The sequence below is a fragment of the Phocoena phocoena genome, chromosome 1, assembly GCF_963924675.1.
Source record: "Phocoena phocoena chromosome 1, mPhoPho1.1, whole genome shotgun sequence".
Lineage (NCBI taxonomy): Eukaryota > Metazoa > Chordata > Mammalia > Artiodactyla > Phocoenidae > Phocoena > Phocoena phocoena.
This window is the reverse complement of record NC_089219.1, coordinates 68,136,436-68,161,391: the sequence shown is the minus strand read 5'-3', so window position 1 is coordinate 68,161,391 and position 24,956 is coordinate 68,136,436. Positions and strand designations below refer to the sequence as shown.

Genomic DNA, 24,956 nt, shown 5'->3' with positions numbered 1-24,956 from the left:
GGTTGCCTAAAAGCAAGAGTGAAATCTTCATTCTTCTCTCTCCAGTGGCTTATACCGTGTTTGACATATACCAGGAAAGCAAATGTTTGCTAAATAAATATTCCAGACCTAAGATTCTGTGTTCATTCTGTTCAAAAAATAGATTATAAAGAGGCCTAAACACATATCTGAAATATGCAAAACGATGCTGTTAAGCTACAAAAATTCCTGGTTTGTTTTTAAGGGCTAAATTTGTCTGTACACATCATTATAAAAGAATTTCAAAGTCCTTTGCTTCAGCCAAAAAAACAACATTTATCAAACTTATGGCTTCAGAGTTGCCTGCTAACATGGTTATTGCAAACACATACTATTCTTTACAGAATATGTAAGCATACAACAACATGGATGCAACTAGAGGTTATCACACTAAGTGAAGCAAGTCAGAAAGAGAAAGACAAATATCATATGATATCACTTATATGTGGAATCTAAAATATGACACAAATGAACCTATCTATGAAACAGAAACAGAATCACAGACACAGAGAACAGACTGGTGGTTGCCAAGGGGGCAGGGGGTGGGAGAGGGATGGATTGGGAGTTTGGGATTAGCAGATGTAAACTGGTATATATAGAATGGATAAACAGGTCCTACTGTATAGCACAGGGAACTATATTCAATATCCTATGATAAACCATAATGGAAAAGAATATGGAAAAGAATCTATCTATCTATCTATCTATCTATCTATCTATCTATATATATATATGTATAACTGAGTCACTTTGCTGTACAGAAGTAATAACACAACATTGTAAATCAACTATACTTCAATTTTAAAAAAGAGAGAAAATATAAGCATACAAACTACAAAGCCCAATTAATTTTAAAAGAAATCTAAAGTATAGATTAAACTTTATCTGTTGTAAACCATATCAACTAAATAATATGCCCAAGAAATTGTAAGCAAGCTTCATTTGGCATTAATCAAGTTTACTTTTACACTGGTATTAAATTCAGCAATCTGGTCCTGCCCTAATAATCTAACCAAAGTAAGTAAAAAATAATCTTAATTCCTGAATGCACTGTTACAGAAATAAACTACCGAACTACGTAATGATGTATACTCTGCATGATATGATGATAAGAAAAGTCTCCTAAAATATAACACCATTCCTTGGTGTTAGTTGTTGTGACCAAATAAAGTCTGATTTTTTCCAAAATAACTCAAATAACATAAATTTCTGTTTAATATGAAATATATATATACTTTTATTGTGTAATATTTGATATGTACAAAAACTATATATAGGGGCTTCCCTGGTGGTGCAGTGGTTGGGTCTGCCTGCCGATGCAGGGGACACAGGTTCATGCCCCGGTCCGGGAGGATCCCACATGCCGCGGAGCGGCTGGGCCCGTGAGCCATGGCCGTTGAGCCTGTATGTCCAGGGCCTGTGCTCCGCTACGGGAGAGGCCACAACAGTGAGAGGCCCACGCACCACAAAAAAAAAAAAAAAAAAAAAAAAAACTATATATAGTATAGGTGCGTATTTTTAATCAAAATACTAAAACAAACATTTGTGAATATACTACCCACTTACAGCCACTTTTCTTTTCTTTTTCTTTTTCTGGCTGCACCATGTACCTTGCTTCCCGATCAGGTATCAAACCCAGGCCCCAGCAGTGGAAGCACAGAGTCCTAATCACTGGACCACCAGGGAATTCCCTACAGCCACTTTTCAACATTTACAAAATTATTTACTTATTAAGGAAAAAATAATATAATCATGTAGAAGACACTACTGTAAATATCATCTCCTTACCTGATATTCATGAATCTCCAAATGAATTTCATAGATATTCAGCAAAAACAGCAGCAGATAACCAAAGATAACCACATGTCCCAAACCCTTATCTTAGGCTCTTAAACAGACTGAGGGCACTTCAGTTGGGAAGTATGGGAAAGAATGGAGGTGGGAACAAAAAGTTAAAAGAAGGATCTTCTGCTTTGTAGAGGGAGCTTAAGGTCTGAGTTTTACAAAATAGCTCAGTATTGAGGTTTATACTAATCTATATGGTATTCTAACTGCTTCCTAAAAGTCTTAATTGGCCAATCAGACTACAAATAACCTGAAAACAGGCATTGTAGTCCTTATTTCATCTGCACGTCATCACACATAAGGCATACAATAAACAATTAAATATTTGCAAGGTGACTTTTAAGCTTTAATTCGCCTTAGCAGTATTCACAAGTCCCTACATCAACACTCTTGTACCTAACTGGGAGCCTACAGCAATAGGGGCACAGTCTTTGATTCTGTGTAGTGGGCCAGCTAACTCATGGTCCTCCTTTCTACACAGCTCTCTTCAGAGGCAAAAAGACTCTAAGAATCTATCCAGAGCAGTAAGATGGGGGAAAAAAGAGAAGGAAAGAAAAGAACGCATAAAGGTCGGAAAAAACCATAAGGGTTGGAAAGAAAGAAAGAAAAATAAACAGGTTATCATTCATAGATACGTGGTCTAGATAAAAATTCCAAAAAGAACCTATGACAGGGACTTCTCTGGTGGTCCAGTGGGTAAGACTCCAAGCTCCCAATGCAGGGACCCCAGGTTCAATCCCTGGTTGGGGACTAGATCCCGTATGCATGTCGCAACTGAGAGTCCGCATGCTGCAACGAAGAAGTCCACATGCTGCAACTAATAAGTCCACATGCCACAACTAAGAGTCTGCATGCTGCAATTAAGAAGTCCGCAGGCCACAACTAAAGATCCCATGTACGGCAACGAAGATCCCACGTGCCGCAACTAAGACCTGGCACAACCAAATCAGTCAATCAATCAATCAATATTATTAAAAAAAGAACCTATGACAAATTACTGGTGGCAGAACTAAGAGTTAATAAGCATTGTTGATAATATTCAAATGCAAATATCAACAACATTTTAGATACCAGCAATAAAAAATTAGAAAATAAATTTAGAAAAGATACCATGTACAATGACAACAAAACTATACGGGACTTAGGAATGAAGATATGTAAGACCTCTATGGAGAAAACTATAAATAACTATAAAAGACATAAAAAACTTAAGTAAATGAAGAGCCATATGATGTTTGTAGATGGAAACATTAATATTATGAAGATATAAATTCTCCCATAAGCTGACCTAAAAATGCAAAGCAATAATCAAAATCCCAAGAGGGGCTTTCATGAAACTTGACAAACTGTCCTAAACTTCACATGGAAAAGCAAAGGGCTAAAAATAGCCAAAGGAATCACAGTGGGGACTTCCCCGGTGGTGCAGTGGTTAAGAATCCACCTGCCAATGCAGAAGACACCGGTTCAATCCCTGGTCCCGGAAGATCCCACATGAGGCAGAGCAACTAAGCCCATGCACCACAACTATAGAGCCTGCACTCTAGAGCCCACGAGCCACAACTACTGAGCCCATGTGCTGCAACTACTGAAGCTCATGCGCCTAAAGCCCATGCTCCGCAACAAGAGAAGCCACCTCAATGAGAAGCCCACATACTGCAACAGACCCAATGCAGCCAAAAATAAATTAATTAAAATTAAAGAACTTAAAAAAAAAGAACACAGTGAATGGACTCACCCCGTCAGGTGTCAAGACTCATTATAAAATTTTATAAAGCTACAGTAATTAAGACACTAGAAACCAATGCAGAAACAGACAAACAGAGCAAAACAGAGAGTCCAGAAAAGACATACATATAAGACAACTTGACATATGACAGGGGGCATTTCAAATCAGTAAGAACAGGATACATCATTCAGTGAATGGTATTGAGGCAACTAGTTATCCAAATGTCTTTTTTTTGTTAAAAAAAAAGAGTAATAATATACATTTAAAAAATCAGCTCCTGACTGCTTCCACAAAAGGCAGAAACAAATGATTCAAAGCATGTTGAATTATACAAAGGAAGAGCATCAGCAAAGAAATGGCAAAAGAAAAACACTGAAAATTTACTAAAAACCTGGAGTTGATTATAAAACTAAAATCTTAGAGAAGAATTTCAGTTTTGGAAGAGACCTAGTCTGGCTAGAATATATGTGAAACAGTAAAACAAATAGGTCAGAAAAGTGGTCTGAGAACCTGGGAGTGACAAGATGAGAGCTCTGCATCACGAAGATAACTCCAGAAACAAGGTACAGATTTACCAGTGGGGAGAGAGACTGGAGGTAGGAACCTTATTAGGAGATTATTAAATCCCAGCAAAATACAATGAGGGTGCAGAGAAATGGGAACAAACGACAGCTATATTATGGAGGCAGAATTACTGGATGTGCTGGCAAGAAGTACATCCACTATCATTTTTTGTTTTCCTCCTACGCATATGGCAAGACCAAGGATCAAGTAAAGTCAAAAATCTTAGCTATATCTGAAATAAATACTTCCACAAAGTATTTGTCCTTCAGATGGCAGTTTTCTTTTCTAATTCAGAGAAAAAGTAGATTTATAAAGAGCATCTTTTTTTACTTTCCCAAATAACTGTGAACATGGCTTAAATACCTTGTTTCAGGAAATGCAAACTTATGTTACTACTAAAATATGAGAAAAATTAATTTCCAGAGACAAATAAATGCTGTCTGGAGCATAACTGAACAATATCACTGTAAAACAAGTTATGAACATGTGATAGCATCTACCTGTAACCACGTGTTTTTTTAAAATAAGAGCCTATTCAAAAACATTTATTCAGAGAACTAATTACAAAGAAATAAAATTTCCATCAGTATCAGAAAGAACACACACTTTGAAAAGATACCACATGTAACATAAAAGTCCAGAGTACTGGAAATGAGTTCATTTCTGCCACAACCAACAACATGACTGAACTGAAAGTGCAATAATTACAAGAACAACCAGGACACAAAATTCATATTTTAAGATTAATCTTCTAACAGGTTAAGAAAGAGTCAAATGTGGGCTTCCCTGGTGGCGCAGTGGTTGGGAGTCCACCTGCCAATGCGGGGGACACGGGTTCGAGCCCTGGTCCGGGAAGATCCCACATGCCACGGAGCAACAAACCCGTGAGCCACAACTACTGAGCCTGCAATCTAGAGCCCGTGAGCCACAACTACTGAGGCCATGTGCCACAGCTACTGAAGCCTGCACACCTAGAGCCAAAAATAAATAAATAAATTTTAAAAAAGAAAGAGTCAAATGTATAAATTGGACAGGAATACATACAGGGATGATAAGTCAATGGCATTTAATCTTATTGCCTGTTTCATAGCGCAAATATGATCAAATACTGGAAATTTCATAGGAGTCAAACTAAAAGAACTTCAAAGAAAATGATAAGTACACAATTCAGGAGAGTGTCTGCCACTTGAGTGGACAGAGTGATATGAGTGGGAGATCGGTTAGGTGGATTCTGTGGTGATAAACCATGTTTTTTGTTTTTGTTTCGATACGCGGGCCTCTCACTGTTGTGGCCTCTCCTGTTGCAGAGCACAGGCTCTGGACGTGCAGGCTCAGCGGCCATGGCTCACAGGCCCAGCCGCTCCATGGGATGTGGGATCTTCCCGGACCGGGGCACGAACCCGTGTCCCCTGCATCGGCAGGCGAACTCTCAACCACTGCGCCACCAGGGAAGCCCAACCATGTATTTTTTAAACAATCATAGAACAGGCCTCATAAAAATGCCAGAATATATAGGAATGGATAACAAGTGTTTACCATGTACCTATGCTAAAATACGATATACATGTTATCTCATTTCATCTTCACAATTCTATGAAGCTGATCCTAATATAGTCCTCCGGCTTACAGATGAAGAATATGAGTCTAAGAAAGGTCAAGGTTTCCTTAGGTTTCATAGCTAGTAAAAGTGGTAGAGCCAGTATCTGAACCCATGTTTGTTTAACTCCAAAGCCCATGTTCTTAACCACTAAGCTATACTGTTTACAACTGAAAACACAGTGCAGTCTTTTGGTTGAATCTTCAAAAATTATCAGTACAATAACAAAATTATCATTTAACAATTATAATTTAACAACTATCTGAAAAACAGAAACTACAAATAAATGTAACACTTCTACATGCTGTTAGCTAGAAGAAATTGCACACAAATGGAACTGTACAGTAATATTATTTCAAGTCTCTGTGCATACCCTCCTGACTCTGTCTCACTCTGAGTTACAGTAGCAGGTGTATACGAAACACGCCAGAAAAAGAGTGGTGACCTAAATTTAACTCCCAGTGCTACGAACAGCACAGAAGGGCAGTTATGAGTCATAGGCATCCCACATGCAGATAAAATGTGCTGCCCTCTAGTGACTTCAACACCTTGCATTTAACAATAAGTGGTCTCTTGTAAGTGAAGGGAAATGACTGGTTTTTTTAAATTAGAGAACTAAAATCTTTATTTTATTTAATAATCAGAAGAACAGAGCAAATAACTTTTGTTTAAGCCAGAAGTAAACTTTTTGGTGTGTAAGAGCAAATACAGAACTATACCCAATAATGATTCATTAATTCAAAATAATCAGTACAGAACATGACAAAAGTGAATTAGAGAATACAGGGTGGTTACATTTTATACAAGGAATTCATGCCTTAAAACGTAATTCAAACCCTGCCTAATTCAAAGCTACTTTGCTATAGGAATAAATGTAAAGAAATGCTGACATACAACTATTGTACTATATTCCTTTTCTCAAGCATAGTTTCAAAGCACAATAAATGACTATAATACGGTCTGTTTTTAAGAATGTTTTAAAAACACTAAGTATTGGTAGTAAAGTTTTTTGTATCACTATCACTTCCTTCCCAGATATCAAAAATATTTCCTATTTCAACACAGATGATAACTTGGCTTAGGGGTGAATTAGAGTTGTGATTTTAGAGCCATGTTGCCAGAGGTTTTTTTCATTTTTTAAATAAAAGGGCTCCTGCTTCAATTCCGCTCTTTTATTTTCTTAGCATTAGTTCCAATATTTCCAGGATGCTCTGTACTAAATTAACAGCATGAGTGTCAGCAGTTATTTGAGCTTCTTTATCACATTTAATTTAATGACCACTTGGATGATTATATTATAGAATATAAAAAACATTCTAAAGTTAACAATAAAAGTAAAATTAACAGCACAATTATCACCAAAACCATTTACATAAGTTCCCATGCATGTAACCAATAGTATAGTTCACTGGATATTGACATAGGATACTCAGTATTTCTGGTTACCAGCTGAAGTGGCACCACCTTGGGTAAACAAAATTTGTAATTCACCATGTCCATGAGCTTTGAAACTAAGAGATTCTTAATGAATTAAAAAAAATTTTTTTTGACACTTGCATTATTTAAAATTTTTAGTATGAAGTGCTATTTTGCACTTTTTCAAATCACAAAAAATTACTTACTTAAAATTAGCTTAATAGAATCACACTGTATTTTTAACAGCTTTATTGAAGTATAATTTACAAACCATAAAACTTCCCCATTTTAAGTGTACAATTCAATGAATTTTAGTAAATGTATAGAGTTGTGCAACTATCACCGCAATCCAGTGTTAGAATCATACATTTTTAAAACTCTGTTATTAACTTCACCTACCTAAACTAACCAAATAACTCACAATACTGACAAGTCAAAAGTATTTTTGGATCTGCTAAAGAGGATCAATATAATTTACTTTCAACAAATACACTGTTATCAAAAAAGAAAAACTCTAAGACGATTTTAAACATACTAAAAGAATCACGCTGAGGAGGATTTAAACTGTCCTCCTATAGTCCACAATGTTAACTTGGCAAACTACTTACTACTTACTATAAACAGTACAAATGAATGTAAAATTAAGTAGAGCCCCCGTTTATATTTTGAATTCCAAAATTAGAGAAATAAGTTTTGCTGAGGCTCTTATAGTCAATAAAACCTGACACATGTGCCTTTCAAAACTAAAATGATTTATTTATTTGCAAGTGAGTGTAAAACCAGCCATGAATATTTGATGGCAAATACCTATCTACAAAACAGCTCAGCAATGACAATATTTACAAATAATGTGAATTGATATTCTTTTTCAAAAAAATTTCATATAATATTTTCTTAAATTAACTAGTTAAGTACATAAATACACACATATTTTGGCATAATACATAATAAAGTATCCCATGATCTCTTTATGATCAAGATGAAAAAAATATGAAAGTAGAAACAGTTGAATTTATAGCTTATTGCACAAGTTGCTAAGGCTACTTGAAAGTCATGCCTCAGATCTTTGACTCTGGCTCTGTCCACTTTAAAATATGGTATTGTGATAAAATAAGTAATATATATTTATCATGGTTCCTGGCACAGAGCTTCTAAAACTCTTGAAATTTCCTGAGCGATGGGGGTGAGAGGAGTATCTTCTGCTATTCATAATAAGCCCCTTTCAACTATACCTGAGTTTATGTTGATGAGGTGACTCTTGGAGGATGGGGGATGGTTGCCAAGGGAACAAGCCCTCTGATGAGAAAGTTGGAACTTTCAACTCCAACCCTGACCCCTGAAGGGAGAGAGGCTGGGGATTAAGTTAATCACCAATAGCCAAAGATTTAATCAGTCATGCCTACATAATGGAATCTCCATAAGAACACCAAACTGTAGGGTTTAGAGAGCTCCAGGTTGGTGAACACATCCCGGTGCAGGGAGAATGTTGTGTCTGGACGGGGTATGAAAGTTCTACACCCATTCCCCATACCATGCCCTATACACCTCTTCCATTTGACTGTTGCCAAGTTATATCTTTCATAATAAACCAGTAATAGTAAGAAAAGTGTTTCCCGGAATTCTGTGAGCCGTTCTAGTAAATTATGAAGCCCAAGGAGGGAGTGGTGGGAACCTCTGATTTACAGACAGTTGGTCAGAAGCATGCGAGGCCTGGATTTGTGACTGGCATATGAGGGGGGCAGCCTTGTGAGATGAGCCCTTTACCTGTGGAATCTGTGCTAACTCTGGGTAATTAGTGCTCAAATTGAATTAAATTGCAGGACACCCAGTTGGTATCCAAAGAGAACCGGAGAATTGCTTGGTGTGGAAAATCCACTCATTTGTTGTCAGAAATTGTAAGTAGAGGGAAATAAGTTTTCCTTTAAGCATTTTTTGTTAATGGTTTCAATGAGAGTATTGATGAACAAATAGACCAAACTGAACAAACTAGAAAGTGATAGAAAGCTAAAAGGGATGTCAAATCAAAATCTAAGCACAAGCATCTACTTCTCCAGACTTCCCTGGTGGTCCAGGGGTTAAGACTCCACGTTCTTAACTCAATGCAGGGGGCCCAGGTTCGACCCCTGGTTGGGGAACTAAGATCCCACATACCGCAACTAAGCCCATGCACCACAACTATTGAGCCCGCACACTGCAACTAGAGAAATCCTCACACTGCAATTAGAGAAGCCTGTGTGCCGCAATGAAGACCCAGCACAGGCAAAATTAATTAATTAATTAATTAAATTAAAAAAAAAAAAGCGTCTACTTCTCCTTCCTAAAGGCCCATTAAAAATGACAGGAAGAGGGAATTCCCTGGCAGTCCAGTGGTTAGGACTCCGCACTTTCACTGCCGAGGGCATGGGTTCAATCAAGCCACGTGGAGTGGCCCCCCCCAAAAAAAAAAAATGACAGGAAGAAAATAACTGCCTCACTGGAACACATGGAAAAGGTATCACCAGACCAGAAATTTTATTTTATTTTATTATTTTTTTTTTGTGGTACGCGGGCCTCTCACTGTTGTGGCCTCTCCTGTTGCGGAGCACAGGCTCCGGACGCGCAGTCTCAGCGGCCATGGCTCACGGGCCCAGTCGCTCCGCGGCACATGGGATCTTCTCGGACCGGGACACGAACCCGCGTCCCCTGCATCGGCAGGCAGACTCCCAACCACTGCGCCACCAGGGAAGCCCCAGACCAGAAATTTTAAAGAATACCTTGAAATTGGCCAAGGTAGGACCAGGTAGGTCCTATCAAATCACAGCCTAATATCCTAGAGGTAAAAACGATTGTCTTCCTCAGAGAGTTCCAAACTCCAACCTCATAAATACTGTTACCCTGTTCCCTAGACTTTTTATTTGTTAATATAATTTAATTCTCATAATTACTTTGTTAAATAGGTACTACATGCCCATTTTTCAGATGAAGAAGCTGAGGCTTAGACAAGTTACATAATCATACAGCTAATAAATGGTGAAGACAGAATTTGAACCCAGTTAGTCTGAATCTTGAGTTTGTATTTTTAGCTATTATGCAGATATAGGCCAAAAGGTAATCCACTAGAATAACTCATTAAAGTGCTACACTAAATTCAGCTGGCACAGTTGGGCCCTCTCCCCCTATTCCCTCAGGTAAATACAGCAGTTCACGTCTTCAGTTCCTGGATTAAACCTTGATAACTCCCTTCTATAAAACGCGTGAGAGACTTCCCTGGTGGTCCAGTGGTTAAGAATCTGCCTTCCAATGCAGGGGACGCAGGTTTGATCCCTGGTTGGGGAACTAAGATCACACATGCCATGGGGCAACTAAGCCTGTGCACTCTAGAGCCCGCACGCCACAACTAGAGAGCCCATGTGCTGCAGATACGGATCCCGCGCTCTGAAGGCCACGCGCCGCAACAAAAGATCCCACATGCTGCAACGAAGATCCCACATGCTGCAACTAAGACCCGACGCAGCCAAATAAATAAATATTTTTAAAAAATAAAATGCGCGAAGTCTGTCTAGACTGCATAGAGGGCCTGAGAGAGGAGGAAAGATGCATGAGTTCATTGCAGATCCCCAGATAGATGTGGAGGAAGAAAAAATTTAAAGGAAAGGAAGATCCACACTAAATAAATGATACCACCACCAGAAATAAGGTTCCTTACTTCAGCAGCTGTGGGGATTCCAGACTACCTGCTCCAAGACATTTCTTACAGGGAACTTTGCCACAAAGAGTTCACAGCCAATCCTCCCATTCAAAGAACATGTCTGTCTTCTAAGTGGTGAGGCAATACAGCATGGTGGTTTATGGACTCCAAAGCCAGCCGCCTGGGCCCAAATCTAAGTTCTGTCACTTAATAGCTATGTAACTCTGGGGAAGTGATTTAATACCTCTGTACCTCTCTCCCTGTCTGAAAAATGAGGATAACTATACTTACCTCATAAAAGTTGTAAGGATTAAGTGACATAATTTTTACTTAGAATTGTGCCTGACTCAGAGAAGAAACTATGGGCCTTACTTAACAAAGGCCCTGGAACATGGTGACATGCAAACAATGGTAGCTGTCAAATATTAAGTCCAGGGGGAAAGGCGATAAATTAGATGACTTCTAAAAAATCTTCCAACCTTGAAAACCTATCAAGTCCTTAGGAGAAAAAAAATTTGATTTTATCAAATAAGACAAAGCAAATTTCAAAACAATAAAGTATTCACTTAAGTCAGATCAATAAGGGGTGATTTAAATTCACCCCTGAGCCTCTGAAGGCATTTGTTAACCTCTCTTTATTTATGACTACTAATTGTAAGTTGCCTCTCATTAATATACATTAAATGTGTAAAATGAATTTGGATTTAGAGAATGAGGAGAGTTAACTGACTTCTAAGCAATTTTGATTAATATCAAATCACAGATATAACAGAACTACTTCCCTTCTAGAGTCCTGGCCATAGATTCAGCTCTTTGAATCCAGAAGTTCCAAAATGGAAACTTGCGATATAGAAGAACATCCAAATAATTCCCAAGAAGGAACAAAATATAACAGCTTCATGTCAACTGGAATCTCCAGGGCAATAACAGGCCAAGGTACTGCTAGGCTGCAGGGAAAAGCCAGCCAGCCTAGTAGCCACTGACAGCTCAGGTTAAGACATGGGTGGGGTCAGGAATTTATTACAAACCTAAGCTAACCAAATGGATAGATTGATTATGAGTCCCGCTCTAGAAATCCTACCCATTTAGAGTTCCAAATTAACAACAATTTCCTCAGAAACAACTTGAAGGCCCCAGAAATTAAGCCATTTTCCCAGGGGTCTTCTTGTCCAGATGCAATGTAAACCCAAAGCAGACCCTCTGGGCAATACCCAAAGAACCTTTATTACCTAATAAACTGAAGAAATCAGAGATGGATTCCACCAACTTCTATGGACAGTAGAAAAAAGAAACTTTGGGCATGCCAAACAGAACGAAATCTGAGATGCATATTAGAAGACTAACAAGTACAAGAACTACACATCTACATGATCCTTATCATGAGGCTAGACAGAAACTGCAAGCAGAAGATTACAACAGTGAGGGCAAAGCCTCCATTCCTAGAATAAAAGAATAAAAGTCTCAGGCCCTCTTCCTCTTCCTTCCTTATATTTATAATTTTTTCCTACTTCTTTTTCTCTGTGGCTTTCCTTGCTACTTAACCACTTTGCTATCTCTTCTAGTTGTTCCATTCCCATTTTTACATTTGACTTCTTTTAAAAATGCTTCGGTGGCGGGGAGGAATTAGGAGATTGGGATTGACACATACACACTATTGATACTATGTATAAAATAGATAAGTAATGAGAACATACTGTATAGCACAGGGAACTCTACTTAATGCACTGGGGTGACCTAAAGGGAAAGGAAATCCAAAACAGAGGGGATATATGTATAGCCGATTCATTTTTGCTGTACAGTAGAAACTAACATTGTAAAGCAACTATACTCCAGTAAAAATTCATTTACAAAAATGCTTCTCTCTGTTCTTTTTCCTACTTACTATCATAAATGCCATTCTAATAAGTTATAAAAGAAATTGTGTAAAAAAATATGTAAATAGAAACCTTTGACAAATTCTATTTGTTGACATGAATACTGTCTACTTTTCTTCTGGCCTGAATCTCCATGTCAAAATATTATACCTATGCCAAAAGCAGAGAAACTTTTAAAAAACTATTCATTCAAGTCTAATGAATAATTTTTGGTGACAGTAACAGGATGAAAAAGCAAAGACCAAAATTAATGCAGAGGTTTCACATAACCCTCACTGTAACATACAGACAGATATTCATAATTCTAATACAAGTGAAATCTTTTACCTAAATTCAAAATATATAAATATGTAAACATCTCAAAATGCAGCCACTTTCAGTACTTCATGTTCAGAAATAAATGTGGAAAAACTTAACAAGCCTTAACAATTTTTCTTTATTAGAAAACAAAAATCCCCCTCAAATAAAAAAATTTAAATTACTTTTAACAAAAAAAATATATAATGTAATTTTATTTTATTTCATTCTTTGGATGATGTACTGAAGTCAAGGAAGCTCTTTTTTGGCCGCGCTGGGCAGCTTCCAGGATCTCAGTTCACCAACCAGCCCAGGCCATCACAGTGAAAGCCCAGGATCCTAACCACTAAGCCACCAGGGAACTCCCGGAAGCAAATTTAATCATTCTTTCCTTGGAAGACTTCACTTAAGAAGTCTTTTCAAAGTTCTTTTTTCTTTAAAGTAGGAAACAAAGGTAATGGTATATATTGACATATGTGTTGACTACTTACATCAAAATGTAGCCTGCAACTGAAATTGCGTCAAGAAATAGAGTGACTTAAAATACTTTAAATGTAAGTCATGAGCTACATGCCTGTTTCTGAGGTAGTGTGTCTCTGTCCCATTTTTATATTATTATTTTTTTCCTCCCTCTAACACTTTAACTGGGATTCTTTCACTTAGAATGTAATTTTAAAATAACGTTACAATCCTATCTATAGTAAGTACTTGAATTTATGTCAATAAGTTCACTTGAAAAGTTAAACTGAAAGAAAAAACCAATAAATATGATAGTACTCTTTTTCTCTTGGCTATTTTCTAAAAAGTATGTAACCATATTAATATACTTAAGCCAATGATTCCAAGAATAGAAAAGAATAAAATCACACATTTCATAAAAACCATATAAAATAACCACCTTACCCATATCATTAGCAAGGGAATTAGGATCAGATGCCCCTAGAGTAGCTTCAAACTCCTCTTGGAGACGATATGCTCTTTGCAGCAGAGCTTCAAGTTTATGGATAAATTCAGTACTAATAATATCCTATAAGGAGAGAAAAAGTACACACAGCAAATATTAGATTTTAATGTTAAAATTCTAAACACTTTCCACTTTTAAATGAAAGGCAGAAAAGTGAGGGATATAAAAAAAATACTGTTGGGTGGTGAGAATACTGTGATAGAAGTCAGGAGGCCAGGGTTCTAGCTGTGCCTCAGATAAAATCATCTCCATTTCATAATCTGTAAAATTAAGGAGTTGGACTAGATCTCAAAGTAAGGTTCTCAAAGTAAGGTCCCTGAACCAGCAGCATCAGTATTACCTGGGAACTTGTTAGAATTGCAAATTAGAAATGAATTAGAAACCCTAAAGGTGGGACCCCCAAATCTATTTTTCAGCAAGCCTTTCAGAGGCTTGTGATGCATGCTCAAATTTGAGAATCACTAACCTAGATGAGTCTAGCTCTAACTCTGTGTGATTTTTATGTATATAATGGCACTTAATTAAACCCAAAGCACAAAACAGACTTTTAAAAATCATATTTGCTTAATTCTTTATTTTCTTGAAAAATCAGGAAACAATGATAAATTGCAAATTTGGGGTTTAACAACTAACCGAACAGGAAAAGCCCAGTAAGAAATATCCCCACACAATCTCAAGGAAGAAAAAAAAAAGTTCTATTAAATGCCACAGAAATCAAATACACTGAATCAACATTAAAAATAGTTCAACTGTTCCAATATTATGAAGACCACTCCCAAATAAATCATCCTTACATCTATACTTTCTTCTGCAATGGCATCTCCCGCACCCAATTTAATGGAACTACAGGCTTCGTCTTCAGCCTGTCTATTTCGAAAGGTTAGAGCTTGTTCCCATCGACGCAATGCCTCTTCAAACAATTCCATACCTAAAAATTGAGAACAGAACAATTTTATTTTATTTTTTTTCTGGCCGTGCCACATGGCTTGCAGGCTTCTAGTTCCCCAACCAGGGACTGAACCCAGGCCCCCGCAGTGAAAGTGCTGAGTCCTAACCACTGGACTGCCTGCGATCTCCCAAGAACAGAGCAATTTTATTAATTTTTAAAAGTTTTTAAGTTTATTTGGTTGCATTGGGTCTTTGCTGCTGCACGCAGGCTTTCTCTAGTTGCATCAAGCGGGGACTACTCTTTGCTGCGGTGCACAGGCTTCTCATTACAGTGCTTCCTCTTGCTGCAGAGCTCGGGCTTTAGGCACGCTGGCTTCAGTAGTTGTGGCTTGTGGGCTCTCGAGCGCAGGCTCAGTAGTTGTGGTACATGGGCTTAGTTGCTCCGCAGCATGTGGGATCTTCCCAGACCAGGGATTGAACACCCACGACCCCTGTATTGGCAGGCAGATTCTTAACCACTGCGCCACCAGGGAAGTCCCAAGAACAGAACAATTTTAAATAAGTGAAATCAATACCAAAATCATTTTCAGTCTAAAGTGTTTTTCACACAGCACCAATGGCACAGTGTGACTGTAATTTTGGCACTAAAGAATAAAATTTATGCTCACATTATTTCTTAGCAGAATCTTAATATCCCAATACATTCCAGGTCTCCAGATGTAGTCAACCAACAATAAGAGAGAAATGACTAATATGTTTTCCCTTTTTAAAATATGTAACTCAAAGGTATATGGTGCTTGGAAATTTTCTAAAAAAATATCATGAATTCATCAAAAGTCCTAACAATAATGGCTAATTTTTACAGTCACATAACTATCTTTCAAAATATCCCCCTAAATGAAATAGAAAACTGATGGGCAAATAGAAGAAACTAGTTGATAAGAAACTATCAGGTTTACAAGAGGTTCTCAGAAGGAGAGAGTAAAGCTAAGAAGAAAGATAACAGCACAGAGGTCCAGAATAAAGTCTTTTCTATCCTTTTTCCACCAAAAGGTATCTTAGACCACCTTGACACCAACTTGCTGATTTGGATGGATAAAGTGCTAGGCCAGAGTTAAAAATATACAAGAAAAACCAATAAAGGGTTACAATCTGAGTAGGAATTTCATATCCCTCCTTATAGAAAGCTTTTGTAGGAAAATACGTGAATATGTGCCTCTTTTTCTCCAAATTAAAAAAAAAAAAGGCTTACCAAAATAATTATGCACTTCAGGCCACAACAGTGAGAGGCCCGTGTACCGCAAAAACAAAAAATAATAATAATAATAATTATGCACTTCAAACAAAACCAAAATATTTCAAAACCTCAATTTTTCTAGACATATAAAAGTAAAAGATCTTTAAAAGCTGCTTAAGAATCTGACCAAGTCATTCTGAAGATGTTTTTAAGATATGGTAGCTAGAGAATACCTGTCCTCGAAAATCATTTCTTCAGTTATCTGGAGAACCTACAACTCTAAACAAATAAGATGTTCTTTAAATGAAATGTAGGCCTTAAATTGTTTAATTTTCTGTAGCAAAGAATCATTGTCTGGATCTTCCTTCTAAAAAATTTACTCACTTAAAAGACTTCCTTTTTCCAAGCTATACAATTCTAATTCCTTCATCCTCCTCTCACTCCATCCACTCTCTATCCTTCTGATTATTTTGGCTAAATATAAGGAAGAATTATCTAACAGCAGAGTTGTCCAAAGATAAAAGTTACCTCTCAGGAAGTACTGTGTCTCACTTGACTGCAGAACGTGGCCCAAACTGTCACACATCAGCAGTTTTGTAACAGGAATTCAAACATGTTACCAATATATTTTTTATGTCATCAACACTGTGAAGGGAACTGAAACAATAGGTGGGAATTGAAACAATATCTCCTACCGATCCTAATTCTATCACACTGAGACTCCCTGCAGCTTCCCTAGTTTTACTCTATTTCTCTTCAATTCTAACTCTCAATATTCCTACAGAAGTGTTGAGTGTAGGTTTACTAGGCATAGTTAATCTAGAAACATAGTGAGCTTAATTCTCAGAAGACCTGGAAAAGGTGGCAGAAGAACTACTCCTATATCTCTCCCCCCGTGCAGTATTACCTACTGTGACATCACGGCGGATGATATAGTCTTTTTGCTTTTTTAACATCTTTATTGGAGTATAATTACTTTACAGATGATATAGTCTTTAACTATTCTAGAGTGTGGGAATGCACGCAGGCACACAGTCCTTCTGCCAACTCACCATCCCCTTACTACTCACTGGCCAAGGCCACATCAAGATTTTTTTGGTTTTGTTTTTTAGTTAGTATGCATTTCCCTTAAAAGGAATATAGCCTGAAATAGAGTACAGAAGAACAGGGGAATGGATTTGAAAATGCACTTGAATCTGATTTGGTGTTAAGGTCTCTGCTTCTCTTCCTGGGCTCCAGTGAGACGTTCTAGACATGCTCATGTTTAAGCTGTAAACACATGCCTCTTTCTATCTAAAATCCTTTCTAGATATAGGAAGAATACAAATGATATCTAGATAAAAGACTACATAAAGTGGATTTTGATAGATTCATTAGATAAAAGTCAACAGATTAGGTTAGGTAAGTGTAATAGATTGAATAATAACCACCCAAAGATATCAGGCCCTAGTCTCTGGAACTTGTAAACGTTACCATATAAGAAAAAAGTGTCTTTGCAGATGTGATTAAATTAAGAATCTTAACATGGGGAGATTATCCTAAATTATCTGGTGGGCTCTAGATCCAATCCTTACAAAAGAGAGGCAGTGGGAGATTTGATACACACAGTGAAGAGGAAGGCAGAGATTAGAGTCATGTGGCCACAAGCCTGAAGCCACCAGAAGCTGGAAGAGGCACGGAATGAATTCTCTTCCAGGCCTCCAAGGGGAGCATGGCCCAAATGCCACCTTGATTTCAGCCCAGTGATAATGATTTCAGACTTCAGGCCTCCAGAACTCTGAAAGAATATATTTCTATTGTTTTAAACCACCAAGTTTGAGGTAATTTTAACAGTAGCCTCAGGAAGCTAACACAACGTGTTATGTTATATAGACCAGAGTCAACAGATGAGAACATTTTAGAATTATAGTTGCTTCCCTTAGAACAATTCATCATTCTTCTGTTTCACATTAAATGTGAGTACAGTATCTTAAAACTTCATTATGTTATTCCTACCCATCAAGTATAGGTTCTCAGGAGTGGTCACAGGAATATTAACAAGTTTAATATCATCTTCATCTGCTTTGTCCCAGGAATTAGAATTGCCACAAGCACAGCTATGACAAGAATTGACACTCTGGACCTAAAATTAAAATGGACAGAAGTTACTTCAAAATCTCTTTTGTAATAGTATTTTGCGATCTTTTTTTATATTTATAAATTATTTATGTAAATCCTAATCCTGGTATAACAACCCATGGAATTTCTACCTGAAGAAATAAATCTGATTATATTCAGTCAAACTTAAGAGTCATAAGGCCCTAAGTATTCTGAACCCTTGTTTGCTCAAAAATATACAACTAGAACAATATTCGAACATAAATCAGATATTTCCATCAAAAATCAAGCAGTTATTTTTATAGTTTACTGTCATTAAGTATTTACTTATAAATTTTATCCACACCTACTTTGATTTGAGGTAGCTAGCTTATTTTCCTTTTACAATGCTGATTCTCTACTATGTAATAATGAAAATCGAAAAGCCTCTGTCATCTTCCCTTCCCTAGCAAGGTCCGCTGAGCCAATCATTTCAGTCACCTCTATGCAAATGACTCCCAAATCTTGAACTTCAATTCTGTCCTCTTTTAAGAAATCTAAGCCCACACTTCCACCTGCCTATTTGGTGACTCCACTTGGCTCTTCTGCTGGCATCTCAAAATGACTATATCAAAAAAGAGCTCTGCATCTTCCCACAACAAAAACTCTTCCTCCTCCCAAGTTCACTCACAGTACTTTTATCTCCATAATTCCTCAAACAACTTCTCTTCCCACACCCCTCATATCCAGTTACCAAGTTTTGTGGACCCTGTTCCCTCCTCTTCCACTCCTGTTGTCATGACCCTTACTGAGGCACTCATTAAGAGGCAGAAATCTGGGTTCACAGCCCTGGCAGTGGAATGACTAGGTCAGCTAAGGCACATATAGTAAAGTGATTCTAAAGACTTCTTACTTATACTATTACCATAAAACTCCTTTTCTCTAGTCAAGAACAGCTTCAACTTTCAGTTGAGAAAATTCAACACAGAGGTACCCCAGATTATAGAATGGGCATATACTTCATTATCCAGCTCAGTTTCACAAACGAATTGAGAGTCTGCATGCCTTTGATCTAGATGTTCCTACCACAGAATAGCCTTTAAAAATTTGCTATATTTTTAGGCATTTAAGAATGGGGCAGCTGTATATTCCAACAAAATACAGAAGCAAGGTATGGAACAGATTATGGTATTCTATAAAGTATTTTTTTATTTTTTAAACTTTTTTATGAATATACATGATGGTAGGAGGCATATTCTCCCTGGAAGTATACACATAAGAAATTGTCAGTGTCCGTCTCTAAGGAGGGGAATTGAGAGGATCAGGAGCACATTTTCACTGTTTGCTTTTTGCCTCTTCTTTACTTAGTAGGAAGTGTGGATCCTACTTAACTTTTAAAACTACATTAGATTTAAACAAATATTAACTTCATTTTTCACCTGTCAATCAATACTATATTAATGCTGTCAAGAAAGAGGTGAAGAACTCCACACTTGGCAGGTTCATCAAGTGATTTTTGTGACCTAGTACCATGTTTGCTGCATCTTCTAGCTTTCTGCAGAGTATCTAGCTTTGAAGCAATACTTCCATACCAACATCATCCTCAGAGGACTCCATGGGACCACATCACTTAACTCAAAAAAACCTGGAACCAAGCTGGCTGAATATTTAGCAAAAGGATAATTTTACTTGCCTGAAGAAAACAGGATCAACCAGATTTCTTAAGCTTCTTTCCATACTAAGAGCTATCTATAACTGTATGACATTTAAACCAATAGATAACAATAGATATATAAATAGTTAAAAGAAAAAACTAATAAAAATTTTTTCATTACTTACAGAGGCCAAACTCTGTGCAGAACCTGAGTATTTACTGAAGAGTCCTCCATTAGCATAATTATAAGACTGAGATCCTTTGTCTTTGGCAGAACTTAAAGATAGTGTCAAATTCTGTCTGCTACTGGAACAACTTGAACCTACCAAACAAACATATTAATATTAAAAGTATCAATAACTCCAATGATAAATTTCAGGTAAAATTTCAAAGTTTATATATTCATTCAGAGGGCTCATTTTAAAACACATTTCCCTCAATTGTGTAAATTATTAAATGTATACCATTATTAAAATCTACATCTCTATGTAATATTTTTAATACTGCTAAAATCTGCTTCTGAAATGAAAATTAAAACATTCATCAATTACTCAAGGTGGTATTTGAATGGTCTACTGTAATCAGCATAAAAATACTGGCAACTATGAACCTTCAGATTATAAATTAAACAAAATATAAGCACTTCTTTCCTGAATTACCTCTAAACTTTATCCTTATCACATTATATTGTAATCAGTCTTTTTATACGTCTGTCTCCCCTAACCATCTACCCATTAATCTAGGGCAGACACTGTGCCTTAGTTTATCTTAATGCAGCAGTTAAGACACTCCTCAATTCAAATCCTTGCACTTATTAGTTATATGAACTTGAGCAAGTCACTCAACTTTTCCATATCTCAATTTTCTTTAGGTATAAAATGGGAACAACAAATAGGATTATAGTCCTAATTCATAGGATTGTTATAAAGGTTAAATTAACACAGTGAATATATAAAATGTAGCACTGCACCCGAGGTCTAAGAAAACATCAGTAAGTGAGAGGCATCATTATTGTAATGTTCACTACACTTGGCACAAAATAGTCGTTCATTAATTATTTGTTGGGCCAACAAATCACAAAATCATATGATAAATCAAATAATAAATTTAAAATAATTTAAAATTCAAAAATAAATCCAGCATGCTGAAGAAATTATTTCTATTGATACAATTTGATAATATGTATCAGACCTCTAACAAAAACTACAGATGCTTTAAAGGCCAGCAATTCTACTTCTAGAACTTTATAAACTTAGGAAATAAACCAGACAAGTATATGCAAAGCAAGAAAAACAACGTAAAGAGAACAACAGGGAACTGATTAAATAATTAGAGTACATTTGTACACTAAATACATATTAAAAATGATAGCACAGAGATATATTTATTGACATTTAAAGACATTCTTATATAATGTTAAATATTTTAAAGGCAGGTTACAAAAGGTATGAATTTTACTTAAAATGCATAAACTATTTACTTGTATATAATATAAAATTTTATGTCTCAATATGACATTTAAGTGCAAATATAAATGGATAGATATATACCAAAGTATTAGCAGTATTTATTTCTGGGTAGCAGAATTTCAAGTGATTTTAATTTTTTCTGTTTGCTTGTCTGTATTTTCTAACCTTTCTAAAATTAATCTGTATTACTTGTGAGTTAAATATTAAGCAAGGAAATTCTGGAAATTAAAACACTGAAATCACTACACTCCAGTAATGATTTACACATAAAATTTCCTTTGCAGACTTAATTCAGCTATTTCTACATACCTTTGTCTGATGCTGCTCTTTTAGTGTATTCAAGTATGAGATGCTCTGGTTCCCATGGTAATATTTTTCCTTTCTTCTTTCCACGTCTTCTTTTAAAGTGACGGGCCAGAAAAATTACAGATACAACACTCACTGCAGTTACCACAAATAACTTTTTAGCTACTGGCGAAAATCTGATCTGGAAAAGATGCAATTAGATTGAAAAAAAGTCTTATTTGTTTGTTTAAAATTGACATAAGGACTAAAATTATTCCTAAGCTAATCTAGTTCTAAACACTACCAAGATAATATTATTTTACTCTTTCAATGACAACTAGCCCAATTTGAATTTTAAAGACAAATCCAAAAAATGTAGTAATTTATTATCCACTGCTCTGCAGTTCTCAGATAAATAATAATGCCCAAAAAGTTACCAGGAGCACAAAATAATTCAATCCCATTAATATCTGTTGAACAACTAATGATTAATTCATGCAACTCAATCTTCTATCTGAATCACAGCAAGATTTTTAATTGCAGGAATGATTAAATCAGACTTTTAAAATGAACCAATTTTTTTAAAGCTATCTGGAAATGTGGGCAAACATAAATTAACTCAATTTATAAATATCATTTAAATAAGCCCTTTTATTCATGAATTAATCGACATATATTTACTCAGCATCTTACAATATACCAGGACTGTGCTATGAAAATGGAAATGAAAATCTTAGTATAATTCTATTCAATAAGCATATGTCTTTCATTTATCAAGAAGCACCAGGTATAAAGAGGATACAGATCTTGCTTCCCTAAAGAGTGTACTAATAGTAAAGACAAATATACAAATAATGTATTACAAATAATTACAGTATAGTGTGATAAATACAGTAATGTAAGTATGTACTAAGTACTAACATAAGAGCAAGAGGTAATTAACTTTGTCTTGAGGGACAAACACTATTAATCACCTAAAATGCAAAAGAACTTTGAAATAAAGCTATAGGCTTGGGGATGTAGAAAGCTAGAAAGAGTGTCACTTCCAACCTTCCAAAAACAAAAAAGTCAAATGACAAATTCTCAATTTTTTTGAACCCATCAGAATGCAGAAGATGGAGGGTAATCAACTGGCCCCAAAACTAAGAAGACACAGGTTTTCACCCGGAGAGATAAGACATGAACACTGACATGCAGGAAGAAGGCATATCAGGATATCAGTAAGAAGAGTTCAGCTAGCATGGTTGGTAAGTTGGTGGAGACTGAGAGTGTACTGGTGAAAGACGGTGAATCACCCTTCCCAGGGGGGCAGGTGTGGTGCAAATATAAGGGTAATTCACACTTTTTGGACGTTTTTATCTTCATGAATCCCACCAAGCACACACAGAAAAGACGGCAAGAGTCCTAAGAAAGTCTTCCTAATGGTGAACTGCGGAAGGGAAACAGGAATTTTTGTTGAGGGACATGAACTGCATCAGTATCCTTCTCTTTTGTCCCCCAAAAGGAACAAAAGCCTTAAACTGTGGGATGCAGTTTTAACTTTAGAGGGAAATTTATACCATTAAATGTTTATATTAAGAAAAAAAGAAAGGTGTTGAATCCATAATCTGAGCTTTGACCTTAGAAAAAGAAAACCAAATCCAATCTAAAGCAAGCAGAAAATTAGGAAGTAATGAAGATGACACAGAAATCAATGAAATGGAAAACCAACTCAATAAAATCCAGAGTTGTTTGGCTTTTTAATTCTTTATTGTTTCGGCTGCGCTGAACAGCTTGCAGAATCTTAAGTTCCCTGACCAGGGATCAAACCCAGGCCCTGGACAGTGAAAGTTCAGAGTCCCAACCACGGGACCGCCAGGGAATTCCTGGTTTTGTTTTGTTTAATTTATTTATTTATTCTTGGCTGTGTTGGGTCTTCGTTGCTGTGCACGGGCTTTCTCTAGTTGCGGCGAGCTGGGGCTACTCTGCCTTGCGGTGCGCGAGCTTCTCATTGCAGTGGCTTCTCTTGTTGTTGAGCATGGGCTCTAGGCACACGGGCTTCAGCAGTTGTGGCATGTGGGCTCAACAGTTGTGGCTGGCGGGCTCTAGAGCACAGGCTCAGTAGTTGTGGCGCAAGGGCTTAGTTGCTCTGCGGCATGTGGGACCTTCCCAGACCAGGGCTTGAACCCGTGTCCCCTGCATTGGCAGGCGGATTTTTAACCACTGTGCCAACAGGGAAGCCCCTAGGTTTTTTTTTAAATAAATAAAACTGATAAATCTCTAGTCAGTCTGATCAAAAAGAAAGGGAGAAAGAAAAGATACATATTACCAAAATCAGAAATGAAAGAAGGGCCACCACTACAGACCTCACAGATATGAAAAGGATAAAAAAAAAATGATTACTATGAACATCTCTATGCCCATAAATTCAACAACTTAGATAAAACGGACTAATTCCTTAAAAGAGAGAACCCATCAAATTTACTCAGGAAGGTGCTTCCCTGGTGGCACAGTGGTAGGAATCTGCCTGCCAATGCAGGGGACAAGGGTTCAATCCCTGCTCCGGGAAGATCCCATATGCTGCGGAGCAACTAAGCCCATGCCACAACTACTGAGCCTGTGCTCTAGAGCCCGCGAGCCACAACTACTGAGCCCGTGTGCCACAACTACTGAAGCCCATGCGCCTAGAGCCTGTGCTCTGCAACAAGGGAAGTCACCGCAATGAGAAGCCCGTGCACCGCAACGAAGAGTAGCCCCCACTCGCCACAACTAGAGAAAACCTGCGCGCAGCAACGAAGACCCAACACAGCCAAAAATAAATAAATTTGGAAAAAAAAATTTACTCAAGAAGAAATAGATAGCATGAATATTTACATACCTACTAAAGAAGCTGAATATGTAGTTAAAATCTTCTAACAAAGCAAATTATAAGCCAAATTCTACCAAATATTCAAGGAAGAAATATCAAATCCTACAGAGGGAACACTTCCCAATCTTTTTACAAACCCAGCATTACTATTAACATCAAAACCAAAGACATTACAAAAACAAAAACAAACCTACAGACCAACATTGATAGATGCAGAAATCCTTCATAAAATATTAACAAATCAAATCCAGCAATATATAAAAAGAATAATATATATGACAAAATGGTGCCTATCCTAGGAATTCAAATCTGGTTCAACATTCAAAAACTAATTAATATACTTCAACATAATAACAAACTAAGGAAGAAAAGCCATAATATAATCTCAATATATTAAAAAAGAAGTATCAATATGAACTCATGTTTTGCTTTTTCTTTTTAATATACACAGATAGACAAATTCAGAAATACAGTTGTGTATAAATACACTGATCAGTATTCATTCACACACATCCTAGTTCTGTCTCCTAA

The 24,956-nt window shown here is 36.7% G+C and overlaps 1 protein-coding gene across 1 annotated transcript in view; it reads right to left on the bottom strand.

The window, feature by feature from the left end:
- The window catches only part of MIGA1 (mitoguardin 1), an 87,814-nt gene that overhangs the window by 39,761 nt on the left and 23,097 nt on the right, over positions 1–24,956 (bottom strand). Inside the window, exons 3-7 of the mRNA XM_065881516.1 lie at positions 21,602–21,779; positions 20,009–20,145; positions 18,089–18,215; positions 14,763–14,896; positions 13,908–14,031 (exon numbers count right to left, since the gene is read on the bottom strand). Of these exons, the coding sequence (XP_065737588.1) occupies positions 13,908–14,031; positions 14,763–14,896; positions 18,089–18,215; positions 20,009–20,145; positions 21,602–21,779 (700 nt within the window). The remainder of the gene's footprint in view (positions 1–13,907; positions 14,032–14,762; positions 14,897–18,088; positions 18,216–20,008; positions 20,146–21,601; positions 21,780–24,956) is intronic.